Source organism: Lynx rufus, unplaced genomic scaffold (genome assembly GCF_022079265.1).
Source record: "Lynx rufus isolate CCGP_SWC_20201006 ecotype Redwood Valley unplaced genomic scaffold, mLynRuf1.p SCAF_3, whole genome shotgun sequence".
Taxonomy (NCBI): domain Eukaryota; kingdom Metazoa; phylum Chordata; class Mammalia; order Carnivora; family Felidae; genus Lynx; species Lynx rufus.
Window position 1 is genome coordinate 4,048,074 of NW_025814845.1, and position 19,934 is coordinate 4,068,007.

The window sequence follows — 19,934 nt, forward strand, 5'->3', positions numbered from 1 at the left end:
TGTGGTAAGAGCCAGCATGTGACTGGTGGGAGCACACACCGAGTTGTGGTCTTCACCAGCCTGGGTCAACCCACCAACCTTTCTAGCCTAGGAACGTGAGCAAGAATTATTTTGCTGTGCTAAGCGACTGAGATCTTGGGTGGTTAGTACAGCATCACATATTGTATCCTATCACAGCATTCATGATCCTTGCACCTTTCCTGAAGACAGGAGACATAAAGATTCACCTGTACCTTGGGCAGACCTTTGGTAACGAGATGAATTTGGAAGAAAGCAGAAGGAAGGCACCTTCCATGGTGACCTCCATTTACACCCCAGCTTCCACATTTGATCTCCCAAATCAAGGGCTGCTTTTACTGTTCTCACTTAACAATAATAATAATAATAATAAAAACTGGACCAAAAGACATTTTGGAATGAGAGGCAGTCACGACTAATCAGTGACACAGCCGAGTCCCCTTTTTAATGACAACCTCCTGAGCACTGAGAGATACAGGCCGGTGCATCAGAGCAGTGTCAGAAGACCGTACGAGGGCAGCAGACACAGTGAGGTGGGCTTTCCAGCAAGCGTTACCTTGTTCTCCCTCCTTAATGCCTCTTCCGCTGCCTGGCGACTGTGCTCTCCAACGTACCAGTTGTTTTGCTGGACATCCTGCAGTGCAGGTGAAATGATGAATAGTTTAGGGTCAAAAGGAAGTATTAACTTTAAGCAATTACCTAAAGTGTACTTTCATTCCACCCATGCCAAATCGCAGTTTGATTTATAGTAAACACGCACTACAAAAATTCCATCCCTGGATCTGGAGACGGACACAGGAATTACGAAACTGGCAACACAGAGTCCGTCTGCATCGAAAGGAGCCAGAAATTTCACCCCAGGTGTTGAGGAAGGCCCTTCGGCACCACGCTCAACATGGATAAGAAATCTCTGTCTACCACTGTGTTGTGAGTCTGCACCTGCGGAAGCTGATTAAGGTTGGATGCGTATCGTTGGTGAAGCCAGTGTGGGCCTCGTCCTTGTAGAAACAGCAGGGGAGGGGTGTCTGGCTGGCTGAGTCAGTTAAGCATCCGACTCTCGATCTCCGCTCAGGTCATGGTCTTATGGTTTGTAGGATGGAGCCCTGCGTTGGGTCCCGTGCTGGCCACCCGGAGCCTCCTTGGAATCCTCTCCCCCTCTCTCTCGGCCCCTGCCCCACTCATTCTCTCCCTCCCTCTCTCTATCTCTCTCTCTCTCAACAACAAACAAAAAAAAGCTTAAAAAAGCAGGGGAAGGAAAGGAACGGTGCAGACTGAGAGCATCTTTATAGCACTCGCTTCAAGTCACAAGTGGTAGACCTGAGTCTGTCCGGCTTTCTCCCTGTACCGTGATACATTATTATGCCAATTGAGTTATTCTGATTATAAAACGCACCACAACAGAAGGAAGGGAGGTCAGAGAGCTGTGCCATAGATCTGCAATTCCTGTACTGGGATCCAAGGATAATAACATCAAACAATCCCCTGCATGAGTCTAGCGTCTCCAAGGCCATTCTTCATTCATTATCCCAATCCGTCCCTGCCACAATCCTGTGTCGTAGGCGTGTCTGGACGGAGCAGGCTCAGGAAGTCGGCACCTGTCACGTGGTCGGCAAGGGCCAGGTCTTTGTTGTCTCAGCGCCTCTGGTCCTCCCAGCACATACAACAATGGGTACACCAAGCATGCGTGGTGGGAGAGGCGTGAGCTAACTCTAGCCCAACTGTGCAACCTCACTGGTTACCACCCTCCAGTATGAGGACGTGGTCAGGCCAGCCAGATGTGTTTGCTGCTCCCTGGACATACACAGCTTCAGGGCTTGGCACGAGCCAGCCCTGCTGCCCGGAAACCCTCCCCCTCCCCCTCCTTCCCCTTTCCTCTCACCCAGCCCTGCCATTCTCTTCCATCAAGTTGGGGATCAAAGTCACCTCTTATTTGAGACCCCTTTTGGAATAAGTTCCCTTACGGAGTGCCTACCCCCAGTGGGGAGTGGGTACTGGGAAGGCCCAGAGGCAGGACCAGCTCTGCTCCCCTCCCGCCAAGCCATGTGACAGGCTCCATCCAGAAAGAAAGGAGCCTGAGAGCCCCATCTGCCTCAGAAGTGTGAGCCCCCAGCGTACAGAGTGGTCTGCTGCTTCTGGAAGGCTTGTTAGCCAGTTCAGGGGCTTAGCAGGGCTCAGTGCATCTCATCTATTCTGATTTTATTTACTTTTTCGAACTGGAAGCGCTTAGAGATTTTATGGTCTTATTTGTCCAGGTGCGGTCATGAGTGCTGGCCGGTGAGTTTAGGTGGGACTCAAACACAGCCTTAAATAAGTCAGAAATGCCTGGGGGAGAAGCAGCCCCTTCAGTTGTCTTTTTAGCCCTTTGGATAATTCAAGAGGGATGTTTCATTCTTGTTCTAGTATGTCCTTAATATCTCTCTGGCATTTCTAACCTCCCCAGTAACGGAAGAACCGTCCTTATGCTGACAGCTACTAGCGAGTGAAGAGATCTTGCTATAATTTAATGGCTTTGTTCTGTTTGAGTTAAAAGGACTTTAAAAATGTGGTAAAATGTACATAGCATCAGATTCACTATTTAAACCATTTTAAGTATATAATGCAGTGACACTGAGTACATTCTCATTGCTTTGCAACCATCACCATTGTCTCCCTGCAAAACTTTGTCATCATCCCGAATTGAAGTTCTAGACAGATTAAACAGCTCCCCGTCTCCCCCCAGCCCACCTCCCAGCCCCTGGCCACTGCCATTCTACCTCATCTCTATGAATTTGCCTATTCTGCCCTCATAGCAGTGGATTTCATGGATTTATTCTTTTGTGTCTGGCTTCTTTCACTTAGCATGATGTTTTGAAGGTTCATCTATGTTGTAGCATGTATGGGAATTTCATTCTTTTTAGAACCGTTCTCTCTCTCTCATATATATATATATAAAACTATTATATATATATATATGGTGGTCATTTGGATTGTTTCCACCTCTTGGCTTTTTTATGAAAAATGCCTCTATGAACATGGGTGTACAAATATCTGTCCGATTCCCCACCTTCAGCTCTTTGGGGCATCTATACTCAGAAGTGGAATGTTGCAATTAGTTTTAAGGTCACTTCCTCTCCATGGTATGTGACACTGGTTTTCTATTTAGAGCAGCGATACAAAGTGGAAAAAGAGTCAACTATATAAAGAATACTAATAAGGGAACATTATTATTGGTCATACACGGGTAGGTCACAAATTGTAAAGGTGGATTGAAATTGTTTGGCCATCACGGAAGTCCTGATCCACTGCAAGCCTCCCCCATGCGTGTGGGAGCCCAGGCTCTGGGAGGGGCGTGATTTTGGAGAGAACTCAGGGATTCCTGTGCTCCTGAAGCAGATGAAAGAGGGAAAGGAAGCCAGATACATAAAAAGGGGAAGTAACGGTAGTCTGTGCAAAAGTTTCCCACAGTCTAACTTAAGGGTATGGGGACCTTTTGTAGCAATTAAGGTAGAAATTAATACAAGGACCACAAAAGACCGTTAGGGTACCGTGGGGATTATAGGAATGGACCAGAGGTATCTTGGATGCTCTGCTCCTGCTTCAAACCTTTTGCAAGCTCCAGAGCAGGATCCCAAGCACATGGGGATGCGGGATGGAGACCCAGAAGAAGCATATCCTCCTGTGCCTCGTAAGTGAAAGCCTTTAGTAAGTAGTGTTACCAGGTAATTGAGGGAAGGGCATGGAAGCTACAAAGAACGTTTTGATGCCCCACTTTCCATGTAGTAAATGTTAAGTGCAGCGTGGTCCAAGAAGATCATAGGGATGGGGAATATTTTAGAAAGAGACCAGGAAATAGATGAAGGACTAATGAGGGTACATCTATTATCTCTTAGCATCATATTTCCCTGCTCTGCGTCTCCTCTGGGCACGGACCATATCCTCTAGCATATTGTGTGGCATATGATAAGTGCTCAAACAATAGTTGTTGGACTGTTCAAATGAAATGAGTATATGACATGTGGGTCTTTTATTGGAAAAAGAATTGCAGGGGTGCCTGGGTGGCTCCATCGGTTAGGCATCCGACTCTTGATTTCAGCTGAGGTCATGATCTTACAGTTCGTGAGTTCAAGCCCCACATCAGGATCTGTGCTGACAAATACAGAGCCTGCTTGGGATTCTCTGTCTCCCTTTCTTTCTGTCTCTCCCCTGTCACACACACTCTCTCTCTCTCTCAAAATAAATAAACATTAAAAAAAAAAAAAAAGAAAAGGGTTGTAGCGTATAAATCCCTGCTGGTCCTGAAAGATTATTGAACAGCTAGTAAGTATAAAACACAGTCCTAGACATCTCTTTTTTTTGAGTAATAAAAAAAAAGCCACTTTGAGAATCAGAGAGTGTGCAAATTAAAGACTGGTAAAAGAGCAATATGAAATATTATTAGCCCGTAGAAAATATTAAAAGCCAGTAATATGTAGCCAGAGGGGAAACAAATTAAAGCTGGTCATGATGATCTCCTTCTAGGTATTGTTCACTAAAGCTCTCTTTAGATGCTTACGTTTATCTAGAAAGACGCTGCAGAGAAGTGTCTGTTTTACCTTTTCATCAGAACTTGTGGGGAAAGGTTTTCTCCAGCCTGTGTTTTTACAGTGTGGCAAAGTTTCCTGAGGGCCATAGCGGGCTGGAGACTGACATCTCTGGGGAGGATGGAACTGGGTGCTGTGTTTATGATCTGAAAAGGAAATTCACACACAAATATGATTTTGTTATCGTCTCACGCCGCCTCCTTCCAACCAGGAGCTGGAACTCATCACTCCTTCCTGTGCCTGGGGCCACCTTGTTGGTCTATGCCACTGTCCTCTCACTCCGGAGGGTGATCTCCTCTGGACTGTTCTCTTGCTTCAGTTCTTGCCCCTTTCTCTCTAGGGCATCTGGAACAATCTTTTTTAAAACGTTTTTATTAGTTTCTTTATTATTATTATTATTGTTTTGAGAGAGAGAGGAAGTGAGCAGGGGAGGGCAGAGAAAGAGACTGAGAGAGAATTCCAAGCAAGATCCACACTGTCAGCACAGAGCCCGATGAGGGGCTCCAACCCATGTACATGAGATCATGACCTGAGCCGAAATCAAGAGTTGGATGCTTAACTGACTGAGCCACCCAGGTGCTCCACGTTTGGAGTAATCTTAAAAAAAAAATGTAATTCTGACTTTGCTACTCTTCCTGGCAAAAATGCTTACATGCTTTCCTTTACACCTGAAATAAATTCCAAATGTTTTACTTCTTTCAATAAGGCCTGAATAATCTTATCTACCCATCCATCCATCCCCCCCCCCCCATCCATCCTACATTGTCTGTTCTGGTCATAACGAATTCTGTTCAGTTTCTGAAACAAGCCAAGCTTGTTCTCAACTTGGAAAACGGTATTTTTTTTAAACTTGAAGGAATAACTTTTTTCTTTTATTGGAATATCACTTTTTTAACCTAAAAGAATGACTAACAGATAAAATATGTTATTCAGACTTAGGCATTTGGTAGGTATTTTATTAGAAAATGAACCAAGGGAGGCTGTCACTTTGTGGAAAACAACTGGCAGTATTTGCTGCCAATTATAAAATTAGACTTTCCTAGTGAAAACTGGAATTTGGAAACACTTGTATCTACCACTGTTGTATAACACCATACACAACAGTTAGACCTGTCTGATGAGACTGGTGGTGTTACTTGCAAATGTGATTTAATAAACTATTATGTAATAAAATGTGTTAACATTGGAAAGATCTGCTCAGGTCTGGGAATCATTTTCCAAGTGACCAATGCACAATGTTACAAAATCATGCCTGGATAGAAGATTCTTTAAAAGAGCAAGGTAGACCAATGGATTTTAAAGTAAACATACAAAAAGTTCACTAAAAGGGTTTAGATTTCATGTGGTACCTAAGTTTTAAGATACTACCACTTGTCAAGGTTTAATGTGGTATTTCCTCCTTATGCTTCAATGAAAATAATATATTTTCACTGCATGGCATTCCCATAAACACTAATAAAAGATGAAATCAGAGCCACAAGGAAGGAGTTAAGCGTTAGGAGAAACACTAAGCAAAGGTATTTGTAAATACATTAGTAACTTTAAGCAAGGATTAACTGTATAAAAATCATAAAGCCTTGAGAATATGAAAACAATATGAAATGGAATAGTGGACAGCAATAATATAACATGGAAGAAAGGTGATTGGTGTGAAGCAGAATTATAAACTGTATAGTCTTAATTCAGTCTACAAAATATAACTAAAGTTATAGTTCTGGTTAGTAGCTGAACAAGAACTTTGAAAAAGTGGGATACTTTTGACAGTACATTTTTGAAACAAAATACTAGATATAATGTCAGCAAATATTTATATGCCAGTTACTGTAACATTTAGGTTATATGTGTATTTATTCTGCTTCTTGTCATCAAAAAGCTGAATTTTTCTCTACGTTTATGAAGAAGAACAGAGTACTTCTGGAGCATTTTATGTCCTATTTTAATGGTTCCAAGGATTGTGGCTTTTAATGTTAAGACCAAGAATGTTTGCTATAGGGAATTAGGTGTACAAAAATGTTTGTTGAAAAATGTTTGATCACTTAATATTTAAATTATATTCATCATAGTAAGTTAATTTCACCCACCAATTTATGACCTTAAAAATAGGAATCATGCGGGGCGCCTGGGTGGCGCAGTCGGTTAAGCGTCCGACTTCAGCCAGGTCACGATCTCGCGGTCCGTGAGTTCGAGCCCCGCGTCGGGCTCTGGGCTGATGGCTCAGAGCCTGGAGCCTGTTTCCGATTCTGTGTCTCCCTCTCTCTCTGCCCCTCCCCCGTTCATGCTCTGTCTCTCTCTGTCCCAAAAATAAATAAACGTTGAAAAAAAAAAATAGGAATCATGCTACAGACATCTCTGATTTTCAAATTTTGTAAGTAACGAATTTGAACTTCCAAATAGTGCAGAATCCATACCATTAGAATTAGGGCATTCTGAGTTTCTTGTATTGCTTGGGAAAAGGATATGAACTTCAGATTTTGAAAATCCAAACATTCTTTTATTTAAAATGTTAAAGGTCACCTTGGAAGAGTAGAACTGGAATGTGTGACTTCCAAAGGAGAGAAAGGGAGGGAAATTAAGAGATGAATCCACTCTCTGGCAAGAAAAGAAACAGTCAAAAAGAGTAGGGTAAATAGAAGGCACAAAATAATATAAAAACCGATCTTAAAGATTAGTAATCACAATAAATATCAAAAGTGTAAACAAAGCATTTATAAATTAGATGCAGAATTGTTTAAAAATTCCAGTAATGTACAGTTATATGTGACAGCAGTCACTAATGAGATGGAAACTCTATGCCAGGCAAATCCTAACCAAGAGAAAGCTAAAAGTGCTATTGTAATGTTTAAAAAGTGCTTTTAAAACTTTATTTTAAACTATAGTGAAGCAATAGAGACTTATTACTGAAATGGCCGTAACTGTCTTTCCAACATGGATCAAAATAGTAAGAACATACTTGAGAAAAGAAAATAACCATTCTCAGCATTTTCTATCGCTTGGTGTGTGTAGTTTACATAATAGTGTTGAGTGATTATAAATTTTTCATTATACTGTGGCAATGGATTTATTATATTTCAACTCTGAGTGCCTTGCTTGAATATTTAAAGAGTCCTACTTGAAAAAGAGTGTTTGGAAATAGCTATATGCATTTGTAGTCTATGCAGAGAATGAGCTAAATAAAACAAAACAACAAACAGAACAACTTTGCCTTTGCCATTTTCCCCTGAAGGCCCTTTGGATCTTTGTTTAATGAGTGAATGAAATTCTGAGCGTAGAATCCAGGGCAACGATTTAACTGATTTTGTTCTAAAATAATGGCAGCTAATCTTTGGATATTATATATATTATACATGTATTATTATATACCATTATATACATTATATATTATTATATATTATATATAATATATAACATATATAATATACACATTAATACATATATTATACATATTATATTATATTATTAAAATATACCTATTAATAATAACATAATATTAATATATTATATATACACACATACACAAATATATATGTATATATGTACACATACATACATACACATATGTACATACATATATGTACATTATATATTTTCACATAAAACTGCATTTGAGTTTTATAGCCCCACGAAATAGGGCTCGCCTATTTGGAGAACAGAGGGTCACATTAATGAACAGGTTGACACAGAGTAAATAGAACTTTGGGGAGGACACTATGTAGGTGGCCAATAAAATTTGAGGCAGTGTAGCCTAATAAGCATGGGTTGTAGAATCACACTGTTACCAATAATACTAATATTTCAAAATTCTTCTGTATATAAAACTGTTAGCACAGTGTCTGACCTGTACTGGTCACTCAAAATAAATAACACAAGCTACTGCTTATTGAATCAGTCACCAGTGGCCGATGATTTAATCAATTGTGCCTATGTAATGAAACCTCTAAAAAGCCCCAAAGGATGCAGTTCAGAGAGCTTCTGGGTTGGTGATCCAGAACAGTTCCATGTGCCATCATACAGTGCCCCAAACTCCATGAGGGCAGAAGCTCCTTTGTTCAGGACAATGCCTTATGAAACTCTTCTATCTGGCTGTGGCCTCTTTGTATTCTTTTATAATAAACTGGTAATCCAGCAAGTACAATGTTGCTGAGAGTTCTGTGAACCACTCTAGCAAATTAATTGAACCTAGGGAAGGGTTTGTTGGAACCTTGGCCCTACAGCTGGTTGGTCAGAATGGCCATATGATTGGCTGACACAGGCTTGTGGGGGGGAGGGGTGCAATCTTGCGGGATTGAACCCTTAACATGTGGAATCTATGGACTCCATGTAGTGTCAGAAGAGAGTTGAACTGTAGGTCACCCAACTGGTGTCAGGAATCGTCTGGTGGTGTGGAACCCCCCCATTTTGGAATTGTTGGGTGCAGAATTATCAGACTCCTAATAGCTTAGCTTGAAATCATTTTTCAGAGAATTGAGCCAAGTCTGTTTATCAAGGAGTAGCTGAACTATTAAGAATAAGTATTTCCCAAATTCCTTTCTCATAAAATAAGGAAGATAATGTCTACAGTGATGGAGGTCTAGATTTCACTTATTCTACATGAAGAGTGCTATGTCCCTTGGCTGAGGCATTCAAATTAAGACCAGTAAGCTTCATAAAACCCTGTAGACTGAAAACACGAGTGCCAGGACTGTGTGGTTCTGCGTGCAGCTAATTTCTCCTGAGCCCTGGTGATCCAGAAATGACTTTTCACTCAGTAGAATGAACACCTGCCCAGTAAACTGATGCAGGAGCATCGCAGGTGCAAAAGTAGTGGTTAGCTGAAGGGCAGAGCTGTCTCTGTTCTGTATTCATAGGGCCCAGCCCAATTTTGTGTATAAACCATGTGCTTCATGGATGTTTGATGACTGAAAGAGGAATTGATGGTGTTTTAAGGCTCTGGAGGCCCCAACATTCTCCCCGTCCATTCTGGGCTGCTTCCTTAAGCAACTGTTTGTCTAACATGAGTGGAGGACAGTTTGCAAGATCCCAGTATAGATGAAATACACCCAGTCCTGGGATGCTTGACTGGACCCATGTATGTGAAGGCCATCCACATCCACATCACTAACACTGCTACTCCACTCTTATATTACTCTTCATTTTCCATCTGTGCATGATTTTGTCTTTCAAATGAAGACTGGAATTCTCTCTAAGCTTGATTCTGCTTCCCATCCCTGCAGCATATCTTCACAATCCTGATAAATAATGGCCCTTCTGGGCCCACTCAGCCCCTGGACCTTCTACCTGGAAACTCTAAGTCTTTCTATCTTCATACATCTAGCTCTGGCCTCCAGGACTACTGTTTTTGTCATTTTGTCCCCTCATTCTTGGGGATTGAGCCTGTCCCATTAATCGCAGCTACTTTGGACTGCCTTCCTTTAAAAACGGAAGGAGGGCACTTGTTGGATGAGCACTGGGTGTGGCATGTAAGCAGTGAATCATGGGAATCTAGCCTCAAAACTAAGAACACACTGTATACACTGTATGTTACCTAGCTTGACAATAAATTATGTTAAGAAAAAAAGAAAAGGGAAGTCTCTTCCTTTGGGAAACTTGTATTAGCAAGGGGCACATCAGGGGAAATAAGCTTTCCAGATTGGTTTTCCAATCTAAGGCCCAGATAGTATAAGGCAGAAGACGAGTAAGGACATGATAGAGGTGAGGGAGGAAACTCCTAGGTCTAATGGATCAGTTGGGTAGGGCATTCTTGGAGAAGGAAGGATATTAAGGTGCGTCACTTGCCTACTATGTGTCACATGACTGTGTGTGTGTGGATAACCCTGTGAGTTAATATTATTGTTATGGATGGGGGAGGGGGAGGATCTAAGAATGAACTTGCTCAAGATGACGTTATTGCAGGGAGAGAGGCAGAATGGGGACTCAGGTCATTGGAACCCTCTGTCATTCTACTCTATCCCACGGGAATCTGCTTTCTCCAGCTCTAAGCCCTCTTGTGGCTCAACAGAAAGAGAGTGCAGAATTAGACCTGAACACAGAATCTCCATAGCATGTGGGTTGAAGAAAGAAATGCAAAAGAACACACTAGATTTGTTTGAACAAAATAATACTAACGATATCAAAACCCACCACCAGTAGGAATACAACACTATATTCATATGTTGCTGTAGACATCTCTGCAGCCAGGCATCCTGTTGAGTTTTATCTTTACAACCAGTAAGAGAAGTCAGTTTGATGTCCTTAATTTGACAGGCTTAAGATAAATCTATTGTGTTTCACCCAAAGAATTGGCAAAAACTAAAAGTTTGTCAAAAACAACTGTTGGAGATGATGGGGAATGCGGAGGACTCATAAGCTGTTGGTGACGCCAATGTCTACTTTGGAAAATGCATCTAGAATTTTTTGGATTTAATTATGGACAAAAATCGTTATATTGACCTAACGGAATACTATCTATCAGTGAAAATGAGCTAATTACACCTACAGATGTCAGCTCAACGACGGTGAGGCTCACAAAAGCAAAGTCACAGCACAGGAACATCGTAGTGTGATGGCTTACCTGTTTGTTTCATAATTCTTGCATAAGGCGCTCTTACCTCTGTTTTGTGCACTTTGGTTTTTCATCACGAGTGGTGAGCTAAAGGAAATGTTAGAATTGACAGCATGTTAGTGTTTCCCGTGGTGGGTAAAATTCCACGCAAAGGCAAGGCCAGTCACAATGGACTAAGTCACGTTTACAAAGCACTTTATATTTCACCGGCTGTGCTACAAGAGTTTCTATTTTGTAAGGTAATAGGAGGCTGGTTCTTTCTCTTTTCTCAAGACAGGCAACAGATATGGAACAAATTGACCCATACAAGTTCTTTCCATTGTATTTCAACGAGCACATATCATGATTCTTTGCTTTTGGGAGCCATGAATTCAGACTTTCCTTGTAACTACGGTCACTCTAGAAAATGATAGGTTGGAGCTAATAGTCTACAGAAATTGTTTACCAGTTGAAGAAGAGTGAGCCATAGCAAGCAAGAGGAGAATAGAAATTATTTTGTTCCTTCTTGAAATGTGAGCTAAGTGAGAAAACTGTGGATTATTATAAGGAAATCTGTAAGAGAAAAAGGTTATAAAAATATAATAAAAGACGATTAAAACAACAATATGCAAGAGAAGGAAGGGGGGTAATGGGGGATGGAGATCATGCCCCTGATATGCAGGCCTGGCAATGGCAATGAGAGCTGACATTCGTTGGGCACTTGCAACAGGTCTGGGAAAAGTCAGCATTCATGGACTGCATTTTCAGAATCAAGCCATTATAGGAAGCATGGACTACTGGAAAGTGTTTGGGTTTTGAAGCTGGACTTGACTTTAGTGGTAAGGAACTCCGCCTCTCTAGGTCTCATTTATTGCCTCTGGGGAGTGGGTCAGAACTATCTCCTAAATTCAGTGTGGCTTCAAACTGGGATCTGCTGGATGAAGAGGGGTTTTCCAAGTAGCGAGAGGGTGGAAAGAGGGAAGAAGTGGTATAGACAGGGGAACAGCACGTGCAAATGTCCTGCATTAAGTGACAACAAGGGTTGAGATGGTGGGAGGCTGGCATGAACTGAGGCTGGGGCCACCTGGCCAGTCTGGGATCATGGGGGAACTTAGAAGCAGTCATTTTGGAGGCTCTGGAGTTTGTTTTACTGAAGCCACCACTAATTCACCGTTACAGTGACCTTGGGCAGTGAATCACTGGCCTGAGCCTTTGCCTCAGTTGGGACAGCAATTGTCACAATAACCTGATCAGGCAAGTGTTAAATCAGATAATGGCATTTTCAACGCCCAACCATCTATAAAGGTTTGTTCAAAAGTAGCTGTAAGTTTATGTGTGGTCATCAACTGGGTATAATTAGAAATGGCCAACTTTTTTCCCCAGATTGTTTTGCATCCGTTCAGTTAATCCCGTCTAGTTAACATCCAAGCCTTCAAATCTCCCAAACTTCTCTAACAATGAATCACTTACAAATTGCAGGAAGCATAGTGCCATTTGCTTCCATAATGGCTGTGACTCGCAGGTTTCCCTTGGGGCCATCGCTGGGCTTCATTAGCAAAGACCAAAGAATCCCCATGTCTCAGGACACCTTCATTACCCAGGAGGACACATGGCCTGACCCCCAGGCTGAAGCCCAACAAGGAATTCCTGGCTCCTTACCTGGTGATGGCAAGAGGAGTCTCTTGAGTACTTTGATTTTGTGACAGGTGAGTCGATTCAGGCTTCATCTGGCAATGAGGGACTGCATAAAGGAGTCACATGATGTAGTCAGGTTGTAAAAGGAAAATGATTGGGGACCTACTGGAACTTCTATAATTTTATCTGAGTGATCTCTGATCAGTAGGAGCGGGCTGTCAGTGGTCAGCGGAAACTATAACTTAACATATTCTGTAACACCCCTGGCTCCTGGGAGTGGCTTCTCCCTGAAGCTATAAAAACTTAGTGAATATTCAAATATCAAGATTACTGAATTTGGAATTCATCACTGAGCTTCCCGAAACACAGAATATTACATTGGGAGGTATTTGGTATTGGAAGGGCTTGACGTAGAAGTGAACTGAAGTTGAATTCTGCATTCAAATGAAAACTTACATGGGAACATAAATCACGAAGTTAAACCTAAGAACTGTCCTGAGCAATGTAGGTTATGGGGTGGCCCAGTGCTGGCCTGAGCACTCCTGAATCCCCTCACCTCTTGTGTGAAAGGGCAGGAGAGCTCCCAGAATTCTGACGTAGACCAGTAGTTGCTACCTGGCAATCAGCAGGAATATGTTTTTGTAATTTTTCCCCTTTGATCTTTCCGTTTTGAGAAGTTCTGCCAGCCATAAGGAACTGGAGTTATTTAGGAATTACATATGCCGTGGGTGTTCCCACTATTTATTTCCTTTTCATCATGAATAGATTTTAACCAGCCATCCAGAATCACTGAGGGCATGTAATAATACTAGGAGGTGAAAGGCCATAAAACACTTTCCCAGGGGCTGTCCTGAGCAATAAAGTTAAGGAAGCATATCAACACTGACGTGTCTTAATTCTGGTCGTTGCTCTGTGTTTAGTCCAAGGTCGGTCACAGACTGGACACCTCTGGTTGAAGGTCTGTGATTACTTGCAATGTTATGGGGGTCGATGACTGGTCTACTAGTCACCCATCCCATAAAATCCTTTCATGGCAATGTCATCAGCAGCCCTCCAGAGCACATGCCCCTCATGAGCTGAACAACGTGACATCATTGCTCCCCATGAGCTGAATGACGTGACCTCACTGATAATCATGGAAGTCCAAGGCAACAATATCGAACATTTTAATGTGAGGGTGTTGAGCTTTAGTGTGGAAAGCGGCACAGTTTCCTGTAGTTCTTAACATTATTTAGAATCACCAACCCCCATTCCTCCGTCAGGGACCCTTGGGAATCTACAGACCCTAGTTAGGCCTTGCTCGAAACTAACTCCTTTGGCATAAAGAAAAGCATCCTTGAGACCCACAGAGGCAACACGACGTGGCCCAAACCACACAGTGAGTTGGTGGCAGCCTCTGAAATCCTAACCCAGTGTTGCTTTGTGGAACTATGCTGCCTGTCTTCAGTCTTTGGCCATGGCTCAGGCCCTTTGGCTTTGGACGTAGTTCATCATTCAAAGTGAATGGTGAATGGTATTTAAAAGGTGAGCATGAGGGGTGCCTGGGTGGCTCAGCTGGTTGAGTGTCTGACTTCAGCTCAGGTCATGATCTCACACTCGGTGAGTTCAAGCCCCGCGTCGGGCTCTGTGCTGACGGCTCAGAGTCTGGAGCCTGCTTCAGATTCTGTCTCCCCCTCTCTCTGCTCCAACCCCATTCATGCTCTGTCTCTGTCTCAAAAATAAATAAAATCATTAAAAAAAATTTTAAAAGAAAAGAAAGAAAGAAATAACACTATCCTTGGGGTACCTGGATGGCTCAGTCGGTTAAGCATCCAACTTTGGCTCACGTCATGACCTCATGGTTCATGGATTCGAGCCCCGCATCGCTGGAGCCTGCTTTAGGTTCTGTGTCTCCCTCTCTCTGTTCCTCTCCCCTGCTCACACTTTGTCTCTTTCTCTCTCTCTCTCAAAAATTAATAAACATGGGGCGCCTGGGTGGCGCAGTCGGTTGAGCGTCCGACTTCAGCCAGGTCACGATCTCGTGGTCCGGGAGTTCGAGCCCCGCGTCGGGCTCTGGGCTGATGGCTCAGAGCCTGGAGCCTGTTTCCGATTCTGTGTCTCCCTCTCTCTCTGCCCCTCCCCCGTTCACGCTCTGTCTCTCTCTGTCCCAAAAATAAATAAACGTTGAAAAAAAAATTAAAAAAAAATTAATAAACATTAAAAAATTACAAAAAAAATAAAAGGTGAGCATGAACTTACTACTGCTTAGTATCTTGCCAGCTACCGAGTGAGTGTTAGACTGTGTTGCACAATGGCACCAACGATGTGCACACGTGTATGTGGACGTGCATTCCAATGAGGGCATGTGTGTGTGTGCAAGGGTGACATCAAAGCTGTGGAGACTAAGAGCTTCTGTGGAGCAGTGAGTGGGCCGGCCACATCTTTCTAAAGTGGCAGGGGTTGGGGCGCCTGGGTGGCTCAGTCAGTTAAGTGTCTGACTCTTGGTTCCTGCTGAGGTCATGATCTTGTGGTTCGTGGGTTCGAGTCCTGTGTCTCTGAGCTGGCAGAGTGGAGCCTGCTTGGGATTCTGTCTCCCTCTCTCCCTGCCCCTCTGCTGCTCACTATCTCTTTCTCTCAAAAATAAATACACAAACATTAAAAAAATAATAAAGTGGCAGGGGCTGACAGGGTGCCTCCTTCTTGTCAGTTGCCTGTAGCAGGAGAAGGACCTTTAGCTCGCCCCCTCCCCCAATTTAAATCACCTTGTTTCAACCAGAGGGCTCTTGGGTAGGTAGGAGATCCTTAGCACAACTGGATCACACCATCACGCACACACTCTGGGGTTCATCCATCCCAGGCTCGGAAACAAGCCTTTTGAAAACTGACTAATGCTATAAATCTGGAAATGGAACTTAACCTAATGATATCAGGGTATGAAAACAAATGTAAACAGCTCACCTCTCTCTGTTCCGAGGACCTGGATTGAATAAAAAGAAAATAATAGTGTTGAGTGACTCTTGGTGATGGAGAATTTTACATTAATATGTGTTTTGGAGCAATTGCTTAGTAGAATTTCGGCAACATTTTTGTTATAAGGATAGATTTTTTTAAAGCCTCTAAATAATTCTCCAAAAGACTAAGCAAAAATCAAAATGTTATGCTCTTTGTGTGATACAAGAGGCAAATAAATATGCAATCTGCTGATGAGACCGTAAATTGCTTTGACTTTAATGAAAGTAATTGAACCATTGCTGTCAAGAACCTTAGGAATGCTCTCACTCTCATCCCAACAATTCCACAGGTGACACTTTGCTCCTAAGAAGACACCTGAAATCTGGGCCAAGTTCCGTGCACAAAGATGTCCAGTGAACCATTACTGACAGGGTCAAAACCCTGGAAACAATCTACACGCCCACCGAAGTGAGAACCGTTAAGTAAAGTTTGGTGAATACTCACTTATTATATATGCATTTTATATATTATATATTTATATATATTGCAATATATATATATGCATTGCAAGTATTTATGTAAACTATGAAATAGGATTATACTGTAAGTATATCTCCACGTTACATGGAAAGTTCAGGCTAGAAACTGGGCTTATGATGTATCTACATGCAGGTGTGTGTGTGTGTGTGTGTGTGAGCTGACCTTGGATTCCAGGTCTTCTGACTCACATTGGCTTCATAGACAAGAAGCCTTTAGCAACGAATAGCTTAGAGAGGCCCCGAATGTCTTGTCTGAGACTAGGCAACAGACACACTCTTTTGCTTCGAAGACCTCGGGGTCCCCTTGGGTTCTGGAAAGAGGACATACTTTCACCATGGGCAGCAAATCAAGGCAAATCTCTAGGCTAAGTGAAAAGGGTAGTGAATCCATTCTAACGAGTGGTTTGAAAGTCTCCCACTGAGTCTTCCCCAAGACTTTGGACCTGACAGCTCAAAGTGCTCGGAGGCTGTTGTTCTCAGGCCTGTCAAAGTTGCTGAGGGAGCAGAGCTGTAAACACGGCTCAGAAGCCATCCATCTGGGGCAGCAGGTGACTTTTAAAATTGAGATCCAGCCAACTTTTTGCTTGAGGGCTCTGGATTTACAATCGGATGTAATTAGAAAAGTGGGGTAAAATCTCTAGTTTCTGTACTTTAACTTTTGTTGTTAGGAAATAAGCATATTAACTTAAAAAGTGATACCTCCTTATTTCCCTCCCTTCACCTGCCTTTCCTTCTTTCTTTCCTTCCTCCTCCTCCTCCTTTTTTTTTTTTTTTTAAACTACTTTAGCTAGGAGGTATGTCTGCATTTCCTAAGGCAGAGAGTCATAGTGTGGGGATTAGATCTGGACTTTCAGGGGCTGGTCCCGTCTTCTGCCTGGTGTGGGGTGGCTTTTGTGGTGGAGAAATGGTCTTGACCCTCAGCCCAGACAATGGGGAAGTGTCTTGGCAAAAGATAAGGAGGAAGAATGTGTTTTTCCACTAGGCCTTGTTGTTCTTTAGATGATATCCACTTCTAGCAGAATGCCAACCAAAGTTGCAAAGAAAATCAAACTATCCCGCATGACCCCTGCTGTCTAAAGCTGACCTCTCCACTTCCTCCTGGCTTGTTAGTGATTGGAAGGCCTATTGTCCTCGCAGGCTGACCAATGAGTTATGGACTCTAGGTCATTTTGGGTGGCAGCCATCTGCTACTTGTGATGCATGAAGTGGACCCGCAGGAAGAAAGGGGTGGAGTCGGAGAGTGCCCAGGGGCAGAGTGCCATACCACCTGGGAAAATCCAACAGCTCCCAGAACAGGGGGAGCTGGATGGAGTCCTGATTGGAACTAGGGCTGTCCTTCTCTTTCAGCAGTTATGTGCTGTCTTCCTTGCCAGGATTATCTTACGGATGAGAGGCGGTAAGTGTCTTGGTGAGTGACAAGTGAGAAGTGTGACTTTTGATTCTAGCATTCTCATAAAGCCAAATAAGAAAAGACAGACGGACAGACAGAACCAAAGAAAGAAAATAAATTAACCTCTGCGGTCTAGATATAAGAGCATAGGTCAAACACTAAGACAAGGACCATGTTCCTCAGGAAGCCAGTGAGAATGAGGTGAGACCACTGTGATTGCTGGACAGAGACTTCCCATCAGTCATGGCGGACCCATCCCTTGTTAGGGAACTTCCTTGTTGGGGGTTAGGGAAGTGAGTGTGGAGGGGCTCAAAGGCAGCTCTATGTTACCTGACTTTCATGCCATTTATTGAGCCTCTACTGTTCACCTGGTCATTTATGCCCTTGCTTTGACCTGCTTTAGCTTTTTGACAACTTTGCCAAGAAGGGTAACCATCTCTATTTTGTGGCTAAGAAAACAGAAAGAGGGGTGGGGTTGTGTGTGTGGGGGGGACTTGCCCAAGGCCACAAAAGTGGTATGTGGCACAGTCGTATTCAAACCCAGGTCTGTGTGGATCTGTATCTCATATATATATATGTATATATGTATATATATATATTTTTTTCTTTTGTACCAGGCCATCCTGTCTTTCCTGTGAAGAACAAATGGTGACGTATAGTACAATTTCCAACATCTTATTTCTATAAAGCTGGAGACTAGAAGCCTTTGATGGAGGCTTTATGTCTTCTATGGAGACTGGGATGCTCTTGTCTTCATGGTACCAGTGAACACTGGTCTATTCAGGTAGCATAATAGGACCTTGGTCTCAGATCTGGATCTTAACTTGTTTTGTTTTAGTTTTTTCACCTTCAACGTAGGGATCATAATACATCTTGAGCATAGCTATTATGAAAATGAAGTGATAAAGTCTCCGAATCAAATACTATCTTGCCCGTCACAGATGTTAAAGCACAGAAATTCCCTTTTTTGAGTCTCAGGACTTACCTCATGTAAGTCCTTTAAGCTTATCTGTCTGCAAGGAAGAGAAATACGGTGTTACATAAAGTACAGTTTGTAATGGTCCAGATAAAATCATTCTGAGCCCTTAAAAACCTTTGACTGCACTTTCATTGCCAAATTAACAGCCCATGGGCCAGTGCGATATTCATCACTGTTCTGTAAAGCAACCGCCAGGTTATTTTTCTCATAATTTTCTAAGCAACAAAAGAAGTTACGAGGCAATATGAAAGGTGGTGACAGAAAGGACACCAATAAACAAGCTTCTTATTTTCGAAGAATTTGAATAACGTCCCCATTTCTCCTGACATTTGGTTTTTCGTGTCGAGTTTCATTAGCACAGTCAGACCTGCTATTATTACCTTGATTGCAAGGCTCTTAGCGTTTTGCTTTGAGGAAGCATCAAGAGTCTTACGTATGAAGTTAGGGTACAGAGGGATCCCAGGAAGCCACGTGTCAGAGAACGGATGCTTCTGGGAGAGGAGACCGAGAAAGGAAAACCATGGAATGAATGATGGGGCAAGAACTCAACACGCAGTGTGCTAACGAGGGCCATTCTTCCTTCAGAAGAACCAGCAAGCCTTTCATGGATGCTGACGATTACGTCAGTTCGCCCCCCTGAGCCTCGTTTTTCTCATCTGTGAAATGGCCACAAAAGCATTCATCTTAGAGGGTTATTGTAAGGATTGCTAGTGACAAGGATGACAATGTGAGGTGCTCACTGGGCACTGAGCTGTTCGGATGTGGCCAAAGTCACATACAGGGGGGCAATGAAGGACACGGGTTGACAGGCATATTCTGTCTGCCAGGTCTGCCGGCAAGAGACTGGTCCTGAAGCAATGCCAGGAGGTTGGGGCGGCAGCACCAGCCCCAGATGGACCCTGTTGATCTAGAGTGATAGCGATGAGCCCAGGAGCACATAGCACTCAGATCTGCATCCTGTTCTCAGACCGCCAAGCAGCAAGCAAGTGGACCGAGGGCCACATCTTGTAACCTGTTTCATCAGCCCCTTGGAGGTGATACATCTACATGCTACCTCGCCCCCCCCTTTTTAAAATTATTTATTTATTTTCAGAGAGAGAGAGCGTGCGGGCGCCAGCGAGCATGAGCAGGGGAGGGGCAGAGAGGGAGAGACAAGCAGGCTCTGTGCTGTTAGCAGAGCCCAACATGAGCCTTAATCTCATGAACTATGAAATCATGACCTGAGCTGAGATCAAGAGTCTGGCGCTTAACTCCCTGAGCCTCCCAGGTGCCCCCTACCTACCTCTTTTAATGGGGCAAGTGGGAAGCTAAAGAGATACTATCAGAAGTAATAAAGTAGAACAGACACACATAGTATTAATTATTT

At 43.0% G+C, this 19,934-nt stretch overlaps 1 protein-coding gene across 1 annotated transcript in view; it reads right to left on the bottom strand.

Annotated features, from left to right (window-relative positions):
* Window positions 1–19,934, bottom strand: part of CLNK (cytokine dependent hematopoietic cell linker) — a 123,476-nt gene that overhangs the window by 11,759 nt on the left and 91,783 nt on the right. Inside the window, exons 15-20 of the mRNA XM_047091333.1 lie at window positions 18,575–18,602; window positions 15,667–15,685; window positions 12,754–12,835; window positions 11,162–11,202; window positions 4,590–4,723; window positions 575–652 (exon numbers count right to left, since the gene is read on the bottom strand). Coding sequence (XP_046947289.1) covers window positions 575–652; window positions 4,590–4,723; window positions 11,162–11,202; window positions 12,754–12,835; window positions 15,667–15,685; window positions 18,575–18,602 — 382 coding nt within the window. The remainder of the gene's footprint in view (window positions 1–574; window positions 653–4,589; window positions 4,724–11,161; window positions 11,203–12,753; window positions 12,836–15,666; window positions 15,686–18,574; window positions 18,603–19,934) is intronic.